Source organism: Pelophylax lessonae, assembly GCF_965119305.1.
Source record: "Pelophylax lessonae genome assembly, chromosome: 1".
Classification (NCBI taxonomy): Eukaryota; Metazoa; Chordata; class Amphibia; order Anura; family Ranidae; genus Pelophylax; species Pelophylax lessonae.
The window spans coordinates 878364224-878388037 of record NC_138768.1 but is presented as its reverse complement, the minus strand read 5'-3'; the positions used below and the strand labels follow the sequence as shown (position 1 = coordinate 878388037).

The 23814-nt window shown below is 42.0% G+C and overlaps 2 protein-coding genes across 2 annotated transcripts in view; both read left to right on the top strand.

The window, feature by feature from the left end:
* The window catches only part of LOC309550539 (uncharacterized protein), a gene marked incomplete at both ends in the record, with an annotated part of 1004737 nt that overhangs the window by 574869 nt on the left and 406054 nt on the right, over positions 1–23814 (top strand). The gene's annotated exons all lie outside the window — the stretch shown is intronic.
* Positions 1820–4027, top strand: LOC309547187 (uncharacterized protein; the record flags this gene model as incomplete). The annotated part of the gene is made up of 4 exons (XM_082246974.1): positions 1820–1864; positions 2808–3002; positions 3112–3431; positions 3832–4027. The coding sequence occupies 4 exons, from the start codon at positions 1820–1822 to the stop codon at positions 4025–4027; spliced, it is 756 nt and encodes a 251-aa protein (XP_082103100.1).

Genomic DNA, 23814 nt, shown 5'->3' with positions numbered 1-23814 from the left:
TCAGGAGTTAGGAGGACTCAGACCCCCACCACCAGTGTGCCACGTCACCACCAGTGTGCCAAACGCCCACGCTACCAGGCAGCCGCCCACCACCAGCAGCAGCCAGCCAGTCCAAGCAGCAGCAGCTAACAAAAAACAAAAAAAAAAATATGGTTACTTAAGTGAAGTCAGGAGGACTCAAAGACCCCCACCACTAGTGTGCCACGCCACCACCAAAAAAAAAAAAAAAAACATAAATATATTTAAGTGAAGGAGGACTCAGACCCCCACCACCAGTGTGCCACACCATCACCAGCAGCAGCCAAAAAAACAAAATACGGTTACTTATTTTAGTGACTTATAAGTGAAGTCAGGAGGACTCAGACCCCCATCAGCAGTGTGCCACGCGGCCCACGCCATCACCAGCAGCAGCAGCCAGCCAGCCCAGGCAGCAGCAGGTACCAAAAAACATTAAAAAAAATATGGTTACTTAAGTAAAGGAGGACTCAGACCCCCACCACCAGTGTGCCACGCCATCACCAGCCAGGCAGCCACCCACCACCAGCAGCAGCCAGCCAGTCCAGGCAGCAGCAGATACCAAAATAACATAAAATATCACAGTCAAGAGTCAGGAGTCAGACTCAGCTCAGGTCAGCCACCAGTGCAGTGCCACACCAGCCATCAGTGACAATGGCGCTGGGTAAAATCAAAGTTAGCATTCTTGAACTGGAAGTACCGGCACTACTTCTCCTTAATTGAAATTAAAGGCAAGAATGTTTATGTAACATGCACGCTATGCCCAGGAAAAAAGACTTTATCCACGTCTGCCTCAAGCAACTCTTATGAAGCACCTGACATCAACACATGCGAACATGACACTTGTTGCTGCTAACCCAACCCCGAATGCAGGTAGCAAAGGAGACAGACCCACTCTGTTACAACAAGCAACGCTCGATTTTTCGAGTCAGCAACACATGACCAAGCCCAACTAAATACATTGATTGCAAGGTATGTTGTTGAAAACATGCTCCCCCTGTCCACTGTGGTGTCTGAGTCATTCAGGGCTATCCTTGCTAAAATACCAATACAAGGAGGAGGAAAGGGGGTTGCCCCATGCCGAAACACTTTTGCTAAATTCATAGACAGTGAATATGAAAAAATTAATATTGAGCTCAAAACGTCATTAGAGGAGTTACAGTACATTTCAACTACAGCAGACATCTGGACTTGCCACAATAAAAGTTACCTGGTTGTGACAGCACATTGGATCAATCCAAATAACATGGAAAGAGAGAAAGCAGCTCTTGCCTGCAGACGGTTTAAGGGGCATCATAGTCATGACACCATAGCACTTGAGCTTGACAATATACACTCAACATATGGGATAACACACAAAATCACAGCAACAGTGACTGATAATGGCTCTAATTTTGTTAAAGCATTTAAGAGGTACTAGCCACTTGAGGAAAGTGATTCTGAATAAGACAATGAAGATGAGGTTACGTTTACAGACATTAATGATGCTCTACATGCAATTGGTGGTGAGGATAATGATGGTGATGTGATCACTTTGCCCCCCCCCCCCCACAAGAGATGTGCATCACACACACTAAATCTGATTTCATGCACAGATGTGGATAAGTAGCTGCTGTCAAAATCTGCAACAAAGGCTGTTTATAGAAGTGCTACTGCCAAATGTACTGTCCTATGGAACAAGACTAGTCGATCAGCTTTGGCTACTGAAACAGTTGATGAGTTGGTGTCAAAAAAGCTGCTTGTACCTTGTACAACACGATGAAATTCCTTCTATGATGCCCTGGTTCGAATCTGTGAAATATCTATGGTAGACCTTAACACCATTTCCTCCAAATTAGGACTGACAGCGATAACAGAAAGGGCCACTCCAGCAGACGTCCTCTGACGAAACGCGTAGGGTGGAGTCTAATACGGCATACGTCACTTCCGGTTTGTGGAGCTCGGGCCATGGAACGCGGAAGCTTCCCGGCTACCACGCTGATCTATAGCAGCTGACACTGTGAGTTACTATGTGTCCTTGTTGCATTGACTGAATTTATACTTTGCTTCATGGGGTCTCCTTTCTTCGCTTGAGCATTTAGAGAACCTGCCCTTTGCTCATTCTGGACTCGAGGGATCCCCGAATTGTTCGGTACAGCTTTGATATTGACCAACCAAGCAAACAGGTCGTATATACACGGTGCGACACCTAGTGGCCAGACTGGTGTATGCAACCTTTTTTCTTTCTTCTCTAATTTATTTTTGGACTTTGTTTATCTATTCTAACAAAGTTCCCTCACCATCATTTTGCACTCAACACTTTCAGGAAGGAGTTTATATTTATTTATTTTGCACCTTATAAATTACAAATTATATATTGTGGGAATACGGTGAGCACCATACCTCACTTGAACTTGCACTGTATATTATTTCTGTTGGAATAAAATGTCATCACCGCTATTGTTTACTTATTTATTGCACTAAAATTCCATCACTGCTATTGTTTACTTATTTATTTGCACTTGGCACTTTAATTATTTTTGGTACATTGTCTGGTCTAGGACAATAACTGAGTACCTTCCCCCGGTGAAGTGGGGACAATTTTATCACTCGTGCACTTTATATTTACAAGTAGATATAATTTGTTTTGTCACTTGTGCACTTTCTATGAATTAACCACGTCATTCCTGATGCACCTTATGGAAATAAGTCACGCAAACTAAGGTTTAAATATTTGTTGGGTACACCATTTGGTTTTGGCATCTCATCACCAATAGGTAGCGCCTTTATCAACCTTTTTATTTTCTACACAGATAACAGAAAGGGAACACCATTTTTTAAAGGAGTACTGTATTGCAATGAAGCCCCTTACAGTTGCCTTGGATATACTTCAGGAAGAAGAGAATTGTTTTCATGGTACACTCCTACCAACGATTGAGACATTAATGCTGAAAACAGAAGCCCTTCAAAGTGGCCTGCAAATCCTGAGGGACCTTCCTGACGCCATAGTAACATTAAGAACTCTAATTTAATATTTTATTATTTATTAAGTGAACATTGCTGTAGTACTCATATAATAATAAATACAACTGCTACTAATTATGATTATTATTTCAGGCTATCAAAACCAGATTTTCTGATGTCCTGGGAAATGAAAAGGCTATACTTGGTGCCGTAACTCTTCCAAAATTCAAGCTTCGCTGGCTGTGCTCACAGGGGTTAAAGGATAAGGCTAAGGCAAGTTTGCTGGCAGAGTGCAGAAGAATTGTCCTCAAGGAACCACAACAAGCTAACAGCACATCTACACATCACACAGATTCAGCCAAAGAGAACGATTTATTTTCCTTTGAGGAGGATGAGGAGGAAAATTCCTCTTCAGCAGCAGAAAACCAGGTGGCAGACTATATTAGATCTTCAGCCCAACACTTTAATGCCTTGTACACACAAATCGATTATTGGCCGAGAATTTTCGGTCAACGTCCGATCGGCCGATTTTCGGCTTGTTAGTATGATGCTTCCGACAACCGACTCCCACTTTTCGGCCGCAAAAAATCTGGTGTGCATGCTATAAAATTTTTGTTGGCCGCCAACAGAACGGCTGATTGTTCGTCAGTCAGTACAGATTTCGGCAGACAAAAATCTGATGAGCAAGACTGGGCATGCTCAGAGAAAAAAAAAACACACGGAAAGTAAACCAGCACATGACATCACTTCTGAAGTAGATTTTTGTTGGCCCAGAAAATTTGTGTGCAGTCTTGGCACATTCCAACCAACAAAACACCACCCTGGACAAAAGTCGGACGATCGGTCGGCCGATAATCGTTGCGTGTGTACGAGGCATTACTCTCTGTGTGGATTTTCTCTCATCAAGAAAATGGCACTATGTTACAATGTTGCTACTCCATCTAGTGCACCTGTTGAGAGACTTTTCAGCCTGGGCAAGCTTGTCTTCTCTCTGAAGAGGAACAGACTGTCAGACAAAAGATTTGAAAAGCTTCTCCTCCTATTATACAACCACTGGTTTAGTTGTTAGATGAGGAGTATTTTAGTATAGATTAATGTATTGTTCATTTTCACTGAGAACGAACAACATGTTAATATACATGGAGAGTTGGATAGTGTTCTGTTTCTGGTGCAGTATTATACTAATTAAAGGCCAGATTTTCCTTTGTGGCTTATTAGTAATAAGAAATAAAAGGAAAATCTGGCCTTTAATTAGTGCAATTAATTATCTGTATCTGTATAATTGTTTAACCACTTAAGCCCCGGTAGATTTTACCCCCTTCCTGACCAGGGGTTTTTTTGCGATTTTTTACTGTGTGACTTTAACCGACAATTGCGCGGTCGTGCGACGCTGTACCTAAACGAATTTGACGTCCTTTTTTTCCCACAAACAGAGCTTTCTTTTGGTGGTATTTGATCACCTGTGCGATTTTTACTTTTTGAGCTATAAACAAAAAAAGAACGTAAATTTAGCAAAAACAATATTTTTCACATTTTTTATATGATATTCCCCCAAAAAAATGTAAAAATCAAAATTTTTTAACATTTTCAGCCAATTTGTTTTATGCTACATATGTTTGGTAAAAAAAAAAATCGCAAAAAGCTTATTTTGATTGGTTTGCGCAAAAGTTATCGCAAAAGTTATCGCGTTTACTAACAAAGGGAAAGATTTTTGTTGTTTTTTTTAAACGCGTAATGGCGGGTCCGCCAGTCACATTCGCGGGGGGGGTCCTTGACCGCGCGGGAGCACGCCTCTAGGGGCGCGCGCTCGCTCCCTAGAGCCTCCCAGGTTAGCGACGTAGTACTACGTCGCTCTGCCTGTGAGGGGCTGACCGCCGCAGTAAATAGTAAAATGCGGCGGTCGGCAAGCGGTTAAAAAGAAACAAAGGAAAAGCTGGCCATTAGTGCAAATCTCTGTAACTGTATATTAGGCCTACTGCACAATAAACAGAAGTTTTGTTACTGTACTGAATAGTTATGACTTATGAGTTGGAGAACACTATCCAACTGTGAAGTATTCAGTACAGTAACAAAACTTCTGTTTATTGTGCAGTAGGCCAAATATACAGTTACAGAGATTAGCACTAATGGCCAGGTTTTCCTTTGTTTCTTTTTACATAATTATACAGATAATTGCACTATTAAAGGCCAGATTTTCCTTTGTTTCTTTTTACACAAGTTTACATTTGTGTGTCTTAATTTTGCACTTGAATTTTAGTTTCAATATTTATTTTTTATATGTTTCTATGCATATCATTCATATCTATGGCAGGCTGCAATCTATTGAGTTGGGTTCAAATAAATACCAAATGTTCTAAAATACTGTATATAGTGTTTTTATTCTTCAATCAGTTAATATAAACATCTTACCCATTAAAGATGTTATAGAACATAATTGCATTATAGAATATTAAAAAAAAAAGTCACAGTTACTTTGCTGAGTAACTAATTACTTTTTCAATGTGGTAACTGAGTCAGTAACTAATTACTTTTTTAAACTAAGATGAGCAACACTGGTCACCAACAACCATCTCCACAATGTCCCATGGAAGCGTTCAGCTCTCTATCTCCCAAACACTGGAGCGGAAGAGGAAGTACCTCCCCCTACCCACCCACGATCCCTGGCCCTGTATGCCAGCATTTCAAAATTTCTGGCATTTGAAATGCTGTCATTGCGTCTGGTGGAGACGCAGAGTTTTAAAAGCCTTATGGCAGTGGCTGTCCCACAGTACGTCCTGCCCAGCCGCCGCTACTTTTCCAGGCGAGCCATCCCTTCCCTGCACAACCAATTGGGGGACAAAATCCGGTGTGCACTGCGCAACGCCATCTGTGGCAAGGTCCACCTAACTACGGATACGTGGACCAGTAAGCACGGTCAGGGGCATTATATCTCCCCAACAGCACACTGGGTAAATGCAGTGACGGCTGGGCCTGAGGAGGATAGCAGTTTGGCGCATGTCCTTCCACAAACGAGGATTGCAGGGCGCTTCAGTTTGCCTCCAGTTGCTAACTCCTCCTACTCCGCTTCCTCATCCTCTACCGCCTCCTCATCCAGTCAGCGTAACACCTTCACCACCAACTTCAGCACAGCCAGGGGTAAACGACAGCAGGCAGTTTTAAAACTTGCCTGTTTGGGGGAAAAACCACACACCTCGCAGGAGTTGTGGAGGGGCATTGAACAACAGACCGATGAGTGGTTGGTGCCAGTGAGCCTCAAGCCCGGCCTGGTGGTGTTCAATAATGGGCGAAATCTCGTAGCAGCTCTGGGCCTAGCCAGTTTGATGCAAATCCCTTGCCTGGCGCATGTGCTGAATTTGGTGGAGCAGAGGTTCCTTACAAATTACCCCGATATGTCAGAGCTGCGGCAGAAAGTACGGGCCGTCTGCGCGCACTTTCGGCGTTCTCATCCTGCTGCTGCTCGCCTGTCAACGCTGCAGCATAACTTCAGCCTTCCTGCTCACCGCCTTCATGTGACGTGCCCACAAGGTGGAACTCCACCTTGCACATGCTGGCCAGACTGTGTGAGCAGCAGCAGGTGATAGTGGAGTTTCAGCTGCAGCACGCATGCGTAGTCGCTCTGCAGAACAGCACCACTTCACCAACAATAACTGGGCCTCCATGCGAGACCTGTGTGCCTTGTTGCGCTGTATCGAGTACTCCACCAAAGTGGCCAGTGCCGATGACGCCGTTCTCAGCGTTACTATTCCACTTCTATGCCTCCTTGAAAAATGATTTGGGCGATGATGGAAGAGGATGTGACACAAGAGGAGGAGGAGGAGGAAGAGGGATCATTTCCAAGGCTTTCAGGGCAGTCATTCACAAGTGGCTCCGAGGGTGGGTTCCTGCACCCACAAACGCCAGGTACACAATTGTCCAGCAGGGGCACAGTTCTGGAGGATGCCGAGGTGAAGGATGAGGAGGAGGAGATGGAGGAGGAGGAACCATGTTCACAGCAGGGTGGCTTGCCAGAGCAGCTCATGGCCATCACTGGTACGTGGCTTGGGGATACAGAGGACACAGACGATACACCTCACACAGAGGACAGCTTTTCGTTGCCTCTGGGCAGCCTGGCACACATGAGCGATTACATGCTGCAGTGTCTATACGCAACGACCGCCGACTTTCCCCCATTATAACTTGTGCTGATTACTGGGTGGCCACGCTGCTGGATCCCCATTACAAGGACAACGTACCGTCCTTAATTCCCTCACTGGAGCGTGATCGTAAGATGCACGAGTACAAGCGCACGCTGGTAGACGCGCTGCTGGTGGCATTCCCACCTGACAGCGGGGGCACAGTGGAAGCACAAGGTGAAGGCAGGGGAGGAGGAAGAGGTAGCCAAGCCAACGCAGCCGGGGCACCGCCAGCACCTCAGAGGGCAGGGTTAGCTTGGCTGAAATGTGGAAAAGCTTTGTCAACATGCCGCAACAACCACCACCACCAGCTGGCATGGAATGCCTTAGCAGGAGGCAACATTTCACCAACATGGTGGAGCAGTATGTGTGCACACACCTACACGTACTGAATGACGGGTCTGCCCCCTTCAACTTCTTGGTCTCCAAATTGTGCACATGGCCTGAGCTTGCCCTTCATGCCTTGGAGGTGCTGGCGTGCCCTGCAGCCAGTGTATTATCTGAACGTGTATTTAGCATGGCAGGGGGCGTTATCACAGACAAGCGCAGCCGCCTGTCCATAGCCAATGTGGACAAGCTCACATTCATTAAAATGAACCAGGCATGGATCCCACAGGACTTTTCCGTACCTTTTGCAGAATAGATATGTATACCGGCCTTACCCAGCCATTGTTGTATTTTTGATCTTTCTCACTCTTTTAGGGTGTACCCTAATTTAAAAAAAAAAATAAAATTAAACCAAAACCAGTGTTGGCTACCTTGTCCTCCTCCACCGCCGCCACTTCCACCTACACCGCCACCTCAACCTCCTACTCCAAATGGACCTCGTCGTCCTACATCAAGATTATTATTTTTAATTTTTATGTATTTTATGTTATTTTAAGTTATTTTCCATCCACATTTGTTTGCAGAACACTTGTCATGCTCTTAACAACATTTTGCTGCCGTTTGTAGCCCTCTAGCCCTTTCCATTACTTTTTTTGAGCCATTTTAGTGCTCAAAAGTTTGGGTCCCCATTGACTTCAATGGGGTTCGGGTTTGGGGTCAAGTTCGGGTCCCGAACTCAAACTTTTTTGCGAAGTTTGGCCGAACCCATCGAACCCGAACATCCAGGTGTCCGCTCAACTCTACTTGTCACGTGTACGTTTAGGAAGGACACAGCAGCCAATATACTACTTAAAGCCGATAGCCATCATCCCTAGTGGCTAAAGGATGGAATACCCATTGGTAAATTCCCTTGAATCAAAAGGAATTGTACCAAACAACAAGATTACAAAATGGGAACAAAAAGATCTCTATAGAAGATTCCGTGAACAGGGATATTCCCATCGACAGCTGTAAAAAAGTAAAGCTAAGGGCGGCTACTTGTGATAGAAAGGCACTTTTTTATTAACAGAAATCTAAGAGTAATGGTGATGAGGCCCCTTCTCAAGTTAGATTAATCACTCAATTTGGTACACAGTGGGAGGAGGTCCGAAAAATCCTTAATCACTGGGGTATTTTACAAAATAATAAGAGCATAGCCTGGGTTGTGGGAATAAAAAATCCCCCAAATAGGTCCACGTTGACCACGTGACCAGAGGTTTAGCAGTGGAACGCACGCTGTTCGTTCTGCATCCCTGTACTTCCCACCGTGTCTACACCCGGGTGAAAGAATACTCCTCCTACCAGAGACTGATAGAAGTCACAAGACTACTATATACTGGTGATGATAAAAGAGCTGATCCAGGAGTAACCCCTGAGGAGATTGGCAAACAGGATTTGCCTGGTTGAGGGAATACCAAATTTAATTCACGCTGGTTACCCCTGCAGGGGTGCCGAGCTCTGGTGAGTGTGGGGGATACTGAGAGGGGAGCACAGGTTTCCTCACCCGGCACCCAATACCTGGATCACCTCGGAATTCACCCATTGAGCTTACCTTGAAGCCTCATCCACTAATTTATCACCTATGGACTTTTATTCCAATTTTTTATAGAAGATACATTTTTATACATATGGATACTTCTATATGTATATGGCCTTTTATTGCATTTTTTTTTTATAGAAGATTCATTTTTATACATAGATATTTTTTATATGTATATATACATTTTTCTATTTTTATTCTTATTCACTATTTTCACTTGCCAATTTATATTGGCACACTTGAGAATTTGCTCTCAGATCACTTCATATTATCTATTTGTATTAATTATCTTTTGCCAATTGGATAATTGGCTTCACTTAGCACAGAGCCACTTTGTTCACCTTGTTTTTCTTCACATATTTATTTTATTTAATTCTGTTTTTAAATTGTCACATGTTGCTCACCTAGCACCTTAATTTATTGTATTTTTATTCAATTTTTACATTTTTGATACATTGATCAGAATATTACGGTCACTGTCACTTTATTAATAATAATAATACGCCAGTATTTTATGAAGCTGTGGAAGAGAAGGTGCAGAGAAGAGAGAAGTTGCTGTGCGCAGTTAGTAATTAGAAGAAAAAGAGAGAGAGAAAACCAAGCGCCGATCTAAGTGTAGCAATAAGCATTTCTTTATTATCACATAGAAGAGTGTTACTCACAAGAGTCCATTAAAAGCAGGCATCTCAAAAGCAGGCATCTCGAAGGCAGTGGGGCAGTCTGTGTGGTCACATCAAGGGTGTCATCTTGGGTCTGCTGCAGAGCTGGTGCTGTTACAATACAATGCTAACATTTCGCATAACCCACCTCATCCACAGGACTCACCGCCCCAACCCCTACGATTCACTACACAGTTCCATACCAAATACAGGAAAATGGAAAAGATCCTCCAAAAACACTGGTCCATCCTACTAGAGGACCCACACCTGAACTCCTCCATCCCCCCCCCCCCCACGCCGAAAGTCTCCTATAGAAAATCCTTTAATATAAAGAACCTCATTGCTCCAAGTAAACTCAAGTCCGTCACCACCCACCCCACCAAAACCCTCTGCCTCATCCCCTTAATAGGGATGTTCCAATGTCGCAAAACTCTGTGTCTCACTTGTTCCCACATCCAACACGGCCAAACAGATTTCACTGTCAAAGGCAAAACATACCAAATTAAACAATTTTACAACTGTTCAACCGAATATGTTATATATTGCCTAACCTGCCCCTGTGGACTATTTTATGTAGGACGCACCATCAGGCCACTCAGGCAGCGATTTGGCGAACACCGTCGCCTTGTCGAAAAAGGGAAGGACGAGCACAGTGTCCCCAGGCACTTCGCAGAATTTCACAACAGTTCCTCGTCAGGACTCAAGGTGTGGGTAATTTGAGTCCATTCCGGACACATTGCCCAGGACAGAGCGTTTCAGGCGGTTATGCCAGAGAGAGACCTTCTGGATATATTCCCTTGAAACGCTCTCTCCTGGAGGCCTGAACGAGGAAATTGAAGTCAATGTGCTGCTGTAGCCCATCTACCATACCCTACCCCATTCATTGATGTGTATATTAACTTGAACATTTCTCTGCCCAGGTCTCATCCCATCCTTCAGTGATTTTTTTTCTCAACCTCTCCGTGTTTCTTTACCTTATATAAACTCCAAAAGTAAGTACCCATTATATAAGTTAAGTATTGACCGTATAACCTAATTGCTGCACTATGGGCCCGTACAGACAATTGAGTCTTCAACACATACTACACACACCCGCCAGTCTCAACAACAACAAATTAATGATTCTTTACCTGTTAATGTGTATATATATGTACAAAATAATGATCTATTATCCTTAGGCAATCAAATTCATATATAAAATTGATAAAATATGATATAATATGTATAGATCTTCAGAGAATTCTCTATTTTCCATGCAAATAATTTACTATAATTTTCCCCCCTTTCCCCCTTTTTTTGTCAATCATGTCCCCTCCATGAATACCAGAATTCTCCCAATCTCCGTTTTTATTATTATAATAGTTTCTGATGAATTTTCTCCATGATTTTCCTTTATGAATTTTCTATATGATTTTTTTATATGAATTTTAAATGAATTTTCTATATGAATTTTTTATATGAGTTTTTTTAGGAAATTTTTATGGATTTTTTTCCATAACGCCTTCTCTGCTCCTCTCATTGGATGCAGAGAAGGCGTTCGATCGAGTCCACTGGGGTTTCCTATCGGCGGTTCTGCACAAATTTGGTATCCATGGCTTCCTCTGCGAAGCCATAATGGCTTTGTACTCAAATCCATCAGCGAGAGTGCGCACCCCTGATGCCATTTCTGCCCCATTTGAAATATCGAATGGTACTCGACAGGGGTGCCCCCTCTCCCCCTTAATATTCAATATTATAATGGAAGCCCTTGCGGAACATATTAGATCCAACCCACGTATATCGGGCATTGAAGTGGCAGGCATTCACAAAAGATTATTCTCTTTGCAGACGACGTCATTCTTATGGTTACTAACCCTACCGGTTCCCTTCCCAAAATTCAAAAAATACTTGATTTGGAGCAGTATCCCTATATAAGGTTAATGAAACTAAGTCCCAGATCTTAAATATTGTCATTGATGCTACCACTAGTGCCTTATTACAACATCAGTTTCTCTACACATGGACAGACACTCATCTCTCGTATTTAGGTATTAAACTCACGGCGAATCCGAAAATGCTTTTTTTACACAATTACATTATGGCGCGAACTCGGCTCCAAACTGATCTTAAACACCTTCAACTCTCGGGTTTTTCGTGGTTAGGGAGGCTGGCAGCGTTCAAGATGATGCATTTGCCTCAACTACTGTATATCTTTCGAACCGTGCCAATCCCGGCTCCCAAGAAGTTTATTCGTTCTCTCCAATCTCTTATATCGCAATACATTTGGCAGGGTAAGAAGCCTAGATGTGCACACGTAAAACTTATCAAATCACGCTCCCAAGGTGGAGCGGGCTATGTGGACATATATGACTACTACCTTGCCTCTATCCTCACACAACTACGAGAATGGTTTACCCCAGATAGCCCCTCTATATGGAGGAAAATAGAGGCGTTTTATTGCACGCTATCGTACCTTCCTTCCTGGCTGATGGCGACATCCCTAGGAGCGAAAATTCCATCTCACTTTCCCCCGACTATGGTAGCTACGGTCACCGCTTGGAAAATGTTGCTGACTCAAAAATCCAACAGTCCCTTTGTACTGGACCTCAAGATACCCCTGACTGCCCTGCACTATCTGATACCAATTTCCACTCCTGGACCAAACGTGGCATCGCCACTTTGAACGACCTTCACCATAACTCCAAATTAATTTCATTCCCTACCTTACAACTTAAATTCCAATTACCCAACACGATCTCTTCCTACACTTTAGAACTCGTCATTTCCTTTCCTTTATCCCCACCTGGCCATTGACTATCCCAACTGCGGCGTGGAATTACCTTATCTCTAAGTCACCTCCTAAAACCAAAGGCATCACTACATTCTATAATCTAATACAACAGAAGACCGTCTTCTCCAAGTCACTCCCCCATGTGCAATGGGAGAGGGACTTGGGTGTAGAGTACACTGACGAGCAATGGACGCGGGCACTCCGCTCTATCTACTCGACGACATGCAATTCCAACCTATGGGAATTGACCTTGAAAATATCATTATGGTGGTACCTTACTCCTGACAGAATTAGCAAATTTGATGAGAAGTGTGATGGAGGGTGCTGGAGAGGATGTGGCGGAGTAGGTTCTCTGTTCCATGTCTTCTGGCAGTGCCCGAGAATCCAGAATTTATGGCAGGAGGTATTTTCATTATTGTCTGACTTGACCAATACCCCAATTGCACTAGACCCTGGACTCGCATTGCTATCCCTAAACCTTGACCAGATACCTCATCCTATGAGACACACGATTACCCACTGTTTGCTTGCAGCCAGATTACTCATAGCTAGATCTTGGAAGCAGCAATCGCCTCCCCCAGTTCAGGGAGTGATTGAACTGGTGGCCACTCACCATTCCTATGAGCGAGCCTTGTCCCTAAAACACCAGTCCGCCACCTGTATGTCTAAGCTATGGCAACCTTGGATTTCATGGTTAAATAAGTTGTGATGGGAGATCTGAGCTCCTTAAGTGGTTTGGGACTTGCCCTGCTGGGGCCCGGCGCTCCGTAAATGGCCAGTGTGGTTCCTATTTGGGGTGGCCGTATCTGGGGTGTCGGGCAGTCGGTGGTGTGCAACCCCATTATAAGCCTAAAATCTCCCTTTTACCCAAGTAATAATGATGGAGACATATAGTGGTGGGGGCGACCTTTCCCAACCAATTCGGTCCTCGTGCTCCAGATGTGGCTATAGTTATCCACAAATTTAACTAATATGAAAAAATGAGTACCTAGAGATGATATCTCTGTAACGTTGTTGCACTGCTGTTTGAAATGTTCTGGAACTACTGTTATGAATGCAAGATACAGTTATACTTGAATGTTATTGGGAATTATACTTCCCAAATGTTTGTACTTTTATGTTGAAAAATTAATAAAAAGATTGTTTAAAAAAAAAAAATAATAGGTACAAATATTGCTGTGCAAATATACAATAAATCTTGTGAATAAATTAAATTCAGCATTGGTGCAATAATTAAGATTGGGGTAACTGAAATCATTAACATCAATTATATTGCTGAAAGTGCTGTGCTGTAAAGCGCTTATCAGTGTTGAAGACACAATAAAAATTTACATAAATGATAAACATTTAAAGTGCAATGCCAAAAGTGCATAAAAATTGTGCCACAATAGCTGTGCTTAATTGCCACAGTAAATAAAATAACCTAGAACGGTGCAAAACAATATACAGTCCAAAAAGGATGATGAGTCCCTTGTGCAAATAGTAACTCAACCAAGGTAACTGTGCGTGAACGTGAACAGTAGTAGTGGCACCCTCCGATTCACCGCCAAACAGTGGTAAAACATTTTTTTTCTTTCCTTCTCTTTCTATTTGAAGAACAAAAAAAAAAAACAACAGCAGCAAAATATAAACAAACAATATTGCAATAGACTTGTCAGTCATAACATTATACCTTCAAAATATAAAGAGAAAAGGGAGAAAGGAAAGAAGAAGAAAGAAAGGTAGAAAAAGGAAGAAACAGGAAAAAAAGAGAAAGAAGAGGAACCTTCCTTCCAGTCTAGTTTAATCACCAACCAAGAGATTCCCATATTTAAAATACCCTTTATCTTGAGTCTCTCGACCGAGACGTCAATTTTATAATTTGGAAGTACGTTTTTTTTCCCCATTTCATATTCGCCCTTTACCACATAGCAAAAAATTTCGTACTACTAAACAGTTCCTATGTTGACACACATACGGTATCTCTAATCCATTGTTACTATACATCTTAAATTATTTAACCATGGCTTCCATTTGACTCCAAATATTTTCTTCGTCGAACTTATAGTAGCCATCATTTTTTCCATCTCACATTGTTGATTAAGTAATTCAACCGCATCAGATGGAGTTGGTACTTCCTGGGAGTTCCATCCTCCTGTAATTAAAAGTTTTTCCGTTAATAAAAGATGTATAGTCACTACTCGGTACTTAAGGAGAATCTCATGTATATTTAAATGAAGAATCGCCATCTCTGGGCTTGGAATTGTGTTTTTTTCCACAACTTCTGAAACCATAGAGAATATTTTGTTCCAAAATGCTCTAATTGATTTACACTCCCAAATTATATGAAATAATGACCCTTGTTCACCACACTCTCTCCAACATAGCGCTGGCGTTAAAGAATAGAATTTAGACAGTTTAATGGGAGTCAAATACCAAAAATTTAAGATTTTTTGGTATAATTCCCAATGGTTGATACATTTTGATGAAGCATATGTGACATTAAAGGCTTTCAACCAACTAATTTCGGGAAAGGATTTCCCTAGTACTTTCTCCCATTTTAAGACGGTAGTGGATTTGAAATAAGTATTATGCTTGTTCAATATATCATAAATAATTGAAATACCATTGGTGGTAGTCAACGGTTCCTGATACAACTTATATATAGAAATTGGTAGTTTGACATATAAAGGGAAGATTATTCTTCTGTAAAAACGAACGTATTTCATAGTATGGTGGTAAAAAACAGTGGTAAAATTACAGACTCGCCATCAGATGATGTTGATCTTAGCTGGCATATGTCAACTAAAGATCAATATGGCCTTGTGGGTCTCCTTACGCGGAAAGGCTTGTGTCCCAATGGATGGATGCATTTCCTCAGAGGGCAAAAAAATATTTTTTATATTGGGGACACAATTACACCAAATAATTTTTTTTTTAAAGATTTAAACACACCAGTTTACTTATCACAGTCTAATAGCGCATATGTCCACATATAATTTGGTTTTAGGTGTTCATTTTATACACTTGGTTGAAGTAGAATAAGCACAGACATGTGGGGGTAGATGTTTCACCTTCCCCCCGTTTTTCATTTTTCTGTACTTTCGATCTGTAGGAATAAGAGTTTCTAGACTTGATATTTCCAACTATTGCATGTTATAATTTTTCTTTTTTTTTTTTGGGAGAAAGATTCGTACAAATATTTAGGAATCAATGGTATTAGACACAGGGGAAACATTTAATATTCAGTATCTGTTCTTTTTCTCATAGTATGAAGAGTTGACATTGAAGGGATAATGGAAGATGAATTTCATGAAGGGCTAATCATGAAAAAAATTCTCGAGAGAAAAAAAAAAAAAAAAAGTATGATCTGAGGAATAACCAGTGACCAACCCCCATCCGTAAATGTACATGCAAAAAAATACACGTGTCTGGAGCTTGGAGTGACAAGGAATTCTAGATTTATTCTGAGAGTTCGGAGAGTTGGAATTTATCAAGACACATTTGAAGAGTTTGAAGAGCTTTTTTTATAGTTGGATTAGGAATTCATTTTGAGAACAGAAAAAAACATAAAACACTGATTTGGTTTTTTCCACCACTGCCCAACCTTCTTTTCTTCACTCCCCAACACTTTGGTAATTCCCTTGGTTCTGCAGCACACAGTACCAGAGTTTATTTATCTGATGAATTGCACAGATTACTATATTACGACCCTTTTTTTTTTTCGATCCCCTGGCCACGATCTGTGTCCATATCTGTAGAACTTTCCAAGGAGTCCCCACTGGCCTCCCCGGCTGAGATTTTCTACCCCCCTTCCAACTTGTTGGACCAATTTCCTTATGCCCACCTCAGCCACGGGTCAGACGCTTGTTTCAGGGTGGTTCCATTCCCTCCTTAGCTACTGGGTTTATTTGTAATACTGACATGTAAGTGCAAAGATCATATCTAGATTTTTTTTGGGAGCAACTTGCTATGTTCCTTTTACATACTGAGAATTTTGTACTCAAATTCAAGTCTATATTCACAGATATCATTTTTAAACAGTCTAATGAGTGGTTAAATTTGAAGACATTTTACTTGGGAGATTGACTATGTATTGTTTATGATACATTATCTTAGCTAATACACCTACTCATTTATCATGCTATGAATTTTACCAATGCATGCAACATATATATTTTTATTTATACAACAATATATATATAATTTCTGCGCCTGATGATGTCACATTGTCGAAACACGTAGAGTGTCATTGCGTAGTTTCCGCTGGATTGGAATGCACTTCCAGTCGTTGAAACGCACAGCGTTACGAAAGTGTGCTATCTGTCTGGAACCAACGGTTTCTCAACTGCTTTTACCATTGCAGATTTTGTGAGTACATTTCTTCTGGCAACGCCCAGGACAACGTCAACCTATGACGAAACGCAATGGGCGGTGCTAGATGTGACGTTGCCACGCCCCATTGGATGCCGGATTGCTATTACTTCCGCGAACGCGGGACACCGCGGTTCATATTTGCTGTGTATCGGTTTCGTGACATGCTTGGTTTTACTTGCCCACATGTTAAGTGCAACTTTTAATAAACATTTTTTTTTAGTCATATGCAGTATTACACTATGTGCCTCTCATTTCCTTTATGATGCCGAGTTTGCCATCATTAATAACGGATACATCATGATGACTGACCAACAGTGACACTACACCAGCTGTGTTTTTTAGTGCTTGTGGCCACAGCCTTCGTAAGCGGCCACCTATATTTTCTTCATTCCACGGGTGTTTTTGTCTAATATTCTCACTGGGAAAAGGTCTCCTGATCTTCAACATCTGCTGGGAATTGTAGTTCCTTTTATGATGTGCCTCTTTTAAATTGTTATAAGGTTTCACCTTGGACTTTACCATCACAACTTTAATGGAGGACTATATTTGATTTATAATCACTCACAGTTGCTTTGCCCTAATATTGTGGGAATTGTTTTTGGATTTGCGTTATTGCTTATCACATTCTAAGTCATTTATATTGTTTCATATCACTATATGTTAGCGCTACACATATTTAGTATATTGGTTTGTGATTTTGTCTACAGATCAGTGTATGCGGCTTTCCCTGCACCCTTTTTTAACCACTTACTGCAAACTGACGTATATATACGTCGGCAGACTTTGCAGTGTAATACCGGGATGATGCCTCTAGCTAGAGGCACCATCCCAGTACCGTGGTTTACAGCCAACGGTTGGCTTTCTGTCCGTAAGGACCGATGTGGCTCGGGAGCCGCTCGCTTGTTACCTGGGTGATCGGGATGGGACGCCCCTCCCGCCGCCTTCCATGACTTCACCCGGGCCTCCCGTCCCACCGGGAGACCCGAGCACCCAGGCGGCACCTCCGCGGGCTGGATGGAGTCCCGATCAAAGCCGGAAGCGGCTTCGATCGGGTCTCCGATGACGTAACCCGGAGGTGGCGTCCATGACGTCACTTCCGGGTTACTCTGCTTCAAAAATTAAAAAAACGGCTGTATGCAAAAAATGCCGTTTTCGGCATTTTGCATACATGGAAATGTAGTGGAGGGGTCTAAACCTATAATAAAGTTAAAAAAAAAATAAGAAGGAAAAAAAAAATCAGCCACTCCCGTCACCGTTAGCTCACGTACAAAAAAAAAATGTATACGTAAGTCGAGCCGCGAATGAAATCGCTGTTCAAACCACACATGTGAGGTATCGCCGCGATCGCCAGAGGGTGAGCAATAATTTAAAAAAAAGAGCTACACTCTAACTCTAAACTGGTAACCGTTACAAAAATGCATTCCGTTGCGGACCGTGTGAAAGAGGCCTAACATTAGGCAATCCACTTCAATCCTGACACAGCCAAAGTAGATTCACACAAAGTAGACTGACAGATACAATGGATGGAGCCAATATTAGAACAGTGATGGACAGGATGCCAAGATGGAGGTGCTCAGTACCATCGTAGAGGATAAAACAAATAGGAAATACACAGTTCTGTACTGTGCTTAAATTTTTAAGGACACCATACATGCACCAGTCCCTTTTGCATAAATACCATCCCACATGGTGTAAAACTGAAATCAGTCCAATCTTAAGCGGCAATACAATGGTAATGAAAACCAACACTATTAGAAAAATTTCTGCCATTATAGGGAATATGTCCATCATACCCCAATCATAGCACTGCAGATTTTGCATCAGAAACCTACTCCAAGCCATCAACCATGTGCACAGCAATGTGTCATTTCAAGTTTCAGTGCTCTGGATATTACCCCATTAAATAAAAAACACTGACAGAGTTATTTACTAAAGTAAGATTTCAAAGTTAAAGTGACACTAAATGCACCCAGACCAGGGTACAGCGTCCCTTTAGCACATAGAGCTGCAATGCAAAACATTGCGTTGCAGAGAAAATGCAAAATTTATGTTGCAGCAATAAGTCAGCCTGCTCGTTGTGGGACATCGGAGGGTGTGGAGCATCATCCCAGTGCAGAGGGATATTGGCGCAGGGATTAGTTGAGTAAATAAAGGGTCTTTATTTACCGGCAAGGGAGGGGTAGGCAGAGGGACCGATCGTGCCAGGAATACAGCTTTGGATTGCTGCCACTATAGTATCCCATTAAATTCAAATTAACCGATCATTAAAAAGATCCGCCAATCCCCGCTGAGCAAGCGGATGACAGCTCCGTCACCGCACACAGTGCGGAGAGGGAGGTGTCAGAGCCCCGCTGCTCTCTATGGGGAATCGGATGAGAGCGGACTGCCTGTCCGCTCTCACCCGATCCCATCCCCTGGACGGATGGAAAATCTGGTTTCCATCCGTCCGGATTTCACGGACAGGATTGGATGCGGATGGCAGTGGGTGTCAGCAGACATGTCACCGCTGACATCCGCTGCTCCATAGGGCTGAATGGGGCATCCGATCAGATCCGCCTAAAAAACTGACAGGCGGATCTGATCGGAACGCCCGTGTGAAAGAGGCCTTACTTCTTTTTTTCAAGAGAGACTCACTGCACTGTGGTTTGACACATACAGGTGCATGTAGCTTTTCCCTCTGCTCATAGTATTGGTACACTTTTGAATATTTCTATTTTGTTGGTTTGACTGGACGAGAGCGTCTGCCAACCAATTTGGATGACACTTACATTTCTGCTCGTGGTACACATAGTGTACTTTATGTGATGGGTCTTGTAAAGCACTCTTCCCCAGGAATGAGCACCAATCTTTTTCTCAGTGTTGAGTGGTGCAGTGTACTCTGCATCTACATTGTCAAAGTGTGTGTTGCGAAACCGTTCATGCATACATTCTTGTAATCTAGATTACAATAAAAACCAAAAACTCAAGTCATTGAGTTTAACTGTTAAACACTTATTTTTAGATGTGTTTGGTTGTTCGCTTAAACCAACAAATGATTGATGAGACTCGTGTCTAATCCCTGTGAAACATTTCATACACAGGTTGTCGTCGTTTTCAGCACTACAATGTCTTCACCAGACGGTTATAAACACAAAAGTGGTGCAATGAAGAGAAAGGAAAGGAAAAGAAAGAGGAACAGAAGAAAATTGAAGCCTCAACAAGCAAAATCCACACATTTTTTTCAAAAGAAAGCTGATGCACAGCAGGATGTAGCGGGTGGAATGCCAGTAGTGGCTGGAAGTTCTGTTTCTGAAATTGAAATTCCTGAAATATCAAATGTATGTTTTGTAGCTGAAGAGGAGACCAAAGAGAGAGAACCTCCTATGAAAATTCCAAGGAAGGAAAGTTCATTGTCTCCTCTTATGGAAAAATCATCTTCCCCAGAGGATTTCTTTCTTCATGCTCATGATTTGAGAAAGGCTGGAATCTCCATGGAAATGTTCTGGGAATTTCACCCCAATCAGCCTACTCAGGACATCCCTTTCAATGGAACCCTTGTTTACTTCAGAAAAGGTATACAAGGATCAAATATTAATAGAAAATGGGTTACTTATAATGACAAAAAGAAGACCCTGCACTGTTCAATTTGCCTTATGTACTCTCCAGAAAAATATCACCATACTCATTGGATACAGGGTTGTAATGACTGGAGACATATTCAACAAGACTAAAGCCCGGTACACACGTACCGAATGTCGGCCGAACGATCGGCCGTCTTTTGTCCGGTGCTGTCCTGTCGGTTGAAAAGTGCTAAAGACTGCACACAAATTTTGTCGGCCAACAACAGCCGACTGCAGAAGTGATGTTATGTGATGGTTGACTTTCCGTGTGTTTTTTCTTCTCTGAGCATGCCCAGTCTTGCTCATCTGATGTTTGTCGGCCGAATTCTGTACTGACTGGTGAACAATCGGCCGTTCTGGTGACGGCCAACAAAAATTTTAAAGCCTGCACACCAGATTCTGTTCGGCCGAAAAGTCGCAGTCGGTTGTCAGAAGCATCATACTAACAAGCCGACAATCGGCCAATCGGACGTTAGCTGAATATTTACGGCCGACAATCGCTACGTGTGTACGGGCCTTAACAGAGCATGAGCAGTCCCAGTGCCATAAACTTGCTAGCAAAGCCTATATGGTCAATATTAAAGGCAAATCGATTAAGCACAAACTTTCCGTTGACCAGCTTTCTATGAGGCACAACCAGGTACTTCAGCGCCGTGCTGTTCTAAGCAACATCATTTATATTGTTTTTTTTATTGGAATCCAAGCATTGCCATTCAGAAGCAGCCATTCAGAGTCTGCAGCTGATGTCTTTGATGATGACCATCTTGAAAAACGAGGAAATTTCTTGGAAGCTGTGAAACCTCTTGCGGAATATAGCCCAGTCCTAAAAGACCATTTGGTAAAAGTTACAGAAGCGGCCAAAAAATGTGACCCATCTCAAAAAGGGCGAGGAAAATTTGTAACTTTTCAGAGCAAGTCCTCCATAACAAAATTGTTCACAATCATTGGAGATATGATCAATGAAAAAAGAGGGGCAAACAAACCAGTTGGGACTTTAGATGAGGTGTGGCCAAACATGAATATATAACATTTGTATTGTATTGAGTTCCTGCTCTCTCTCTATTTCACTTTATATTTCTACCTCAATCACTCTGTTGGATTCCTGGCTCCTCTGGCTCTCACAACCAGCCCATTCCCTATTTGTTACTATTTTTACAATACATATATATATATATATATATATATATATATATATATATATACATATACATTATATATATATATATATATATATATATATATATATATATATATATATATATATATTATACACATACAGATATGTAGTATCCCTGTACCCTTACAGATTTTTACTGCCATGCTTTATGGAGGCTGCTTGTGATCCTTCTATGGAGCCACTCACATTAAACACTACCATGTTCTTGTACCTGCCTGGTGCGTGCTGGCATCGCTCCCTCAGTTCCCGGTTGGGATCAATTCCCTGGACACTATACCAGCACACTGTAAGCTATACTTCCCATATCTTGTGTGAGGTTTATTTATGTATTGTTTATACTGCTACTTATCATGTGTATCGATTTCTATAGATGCTTGTACTATGCCTTCTCCTGATGAAGTGACCAAGTCACGAAACGCGTTGAGCTCTACACAGGCTATTTTATCCACTGCAAGTTATTATATTATGTATCCAAGACCTTTGCTTACAATTTCCTAACATTCTGTATGTACCAGGAGAATAACGCATTACTATGTATTTCTATCTTGTACCAATAAGCCCCCTTTTTGTCTTACTCATGTATACTCCATTACCATGGGTTATGTGGTTATAGTGAGCAATTTGGTTGTACCCTAATATTGGCTCATAGACAGTTTAATAAAGACGTTTTTATTATTTTCCTTCTGGTCCCTGTTATTACAACACAAATGTTATATATTCATGTTTGGCCACACCTCATATAAAGTCCCAACTGGCTTGTTTGCCCCTCTTTTTTTCGCTTTATGCAACAGGGATGGAGACTCCGTTGGTCAGGAGTCTCATATAAAGTCCCAAATTCCCCCTTCCTTTTCATATGATCAAAGAAGACATTGTTAAGGAAGTTAACAGTGCAGGGATGTTTTCGGTACAAATGGATTCTACCCAAGATGTCTCTGCACATGATCAGTGTGCCATTGTGGTGCGATATGTTGCGGAGGATACAGCGAAAGAGCGATTGGTACGCCTTCTTAATGTTGAGGACTCGAGCAGCAAGGGTTTACATGATTTGCTAAGAGATTCTTTGTCTGACATTGGACTGAATCTGGAGCAGTGCATTGGAGATTCCTTTGATGGAGCTGCTAACATGAGTGGCACATATACAGGATTGCAAGCATTGATGAAACATGTGCGTCCTAGTCACATTCATATGTGGTGCTATGCTCATGTCCTAAATCTTGTTATATGTGATGCAAGCAGTGTATGTGTTCCAGCACTGAGTCTGTTTGGACTTCTTGGTAACTTGTCCACCTTCTTCTCGGAGTCCTACAAAAGGATTAAAATTTGGGAAGACCAGCTGGAAGTGCTAAACTGAAAAGACTGGATACAATTGGCACTACAAGGTGGTCAAGCAAAGCCAGAGCCCTTCGGAAACTTTGTGGAACATATCAAAACCACTCTCAGGAACTATATTCTGACCTCATCCTTGTTCTGAAACATGTAAGTGGTTCATCTGATTTCAGAAATTCTGTGCGTCATGAGGCACTAAAACTAAATGAAAACTTGAGCAAATTTGAAACCATCCTGACCGCTATTATATTTCTAAGAATTTTTGACATTACTACTCCTGTGTCAGATTACTTGCAGTCACCAGCCCTTGACATTATGCAGGCATGGCGAATGGTTGAGGATGCTACAAACCAATAAGCAAAAATGTCAAGAGACTTTTCAGGAGTCTATGGATCTGCAACGAGTTTCATTGATCACCTGAATGAAAAACTATCTGCAGAGGGCATTCCCATCAGTAAATCGTTTACAGAACTTAGGTCAACAAGATGTGTAGTTCCTGCAAATCAACAACAGAGCTTTGAAGTTTCATGCTACAATGTCATCTGTGATAGAGTTTTGGAAAGTATGAGAACCAGGTTTGCCACTCATGGCAAACTTTACATGCAGGTTGCATGTTTTGACCCAAACCGGTTTGAGGAAATACTGTCTTCCCCTGAAAAAATACACGTTGATGAAATTTCTACAGCGGTTCCTGAAATCAATGGCCTTGTTCTTCGTGAAGAATTGATTTAATTTGCATCAAGTTAAAAAAATCTCTCCAATGGACTGTTTGACAGTGATGATGAAACATTGAGCTCTGCTGGAGAGGAAGAGCCGGACTTCTCTGACTCTGAGCCATCAGCTTGTAAGCTTTCAGTGAAACAAAAATGCTGTAAAAAAAAACACATCCTC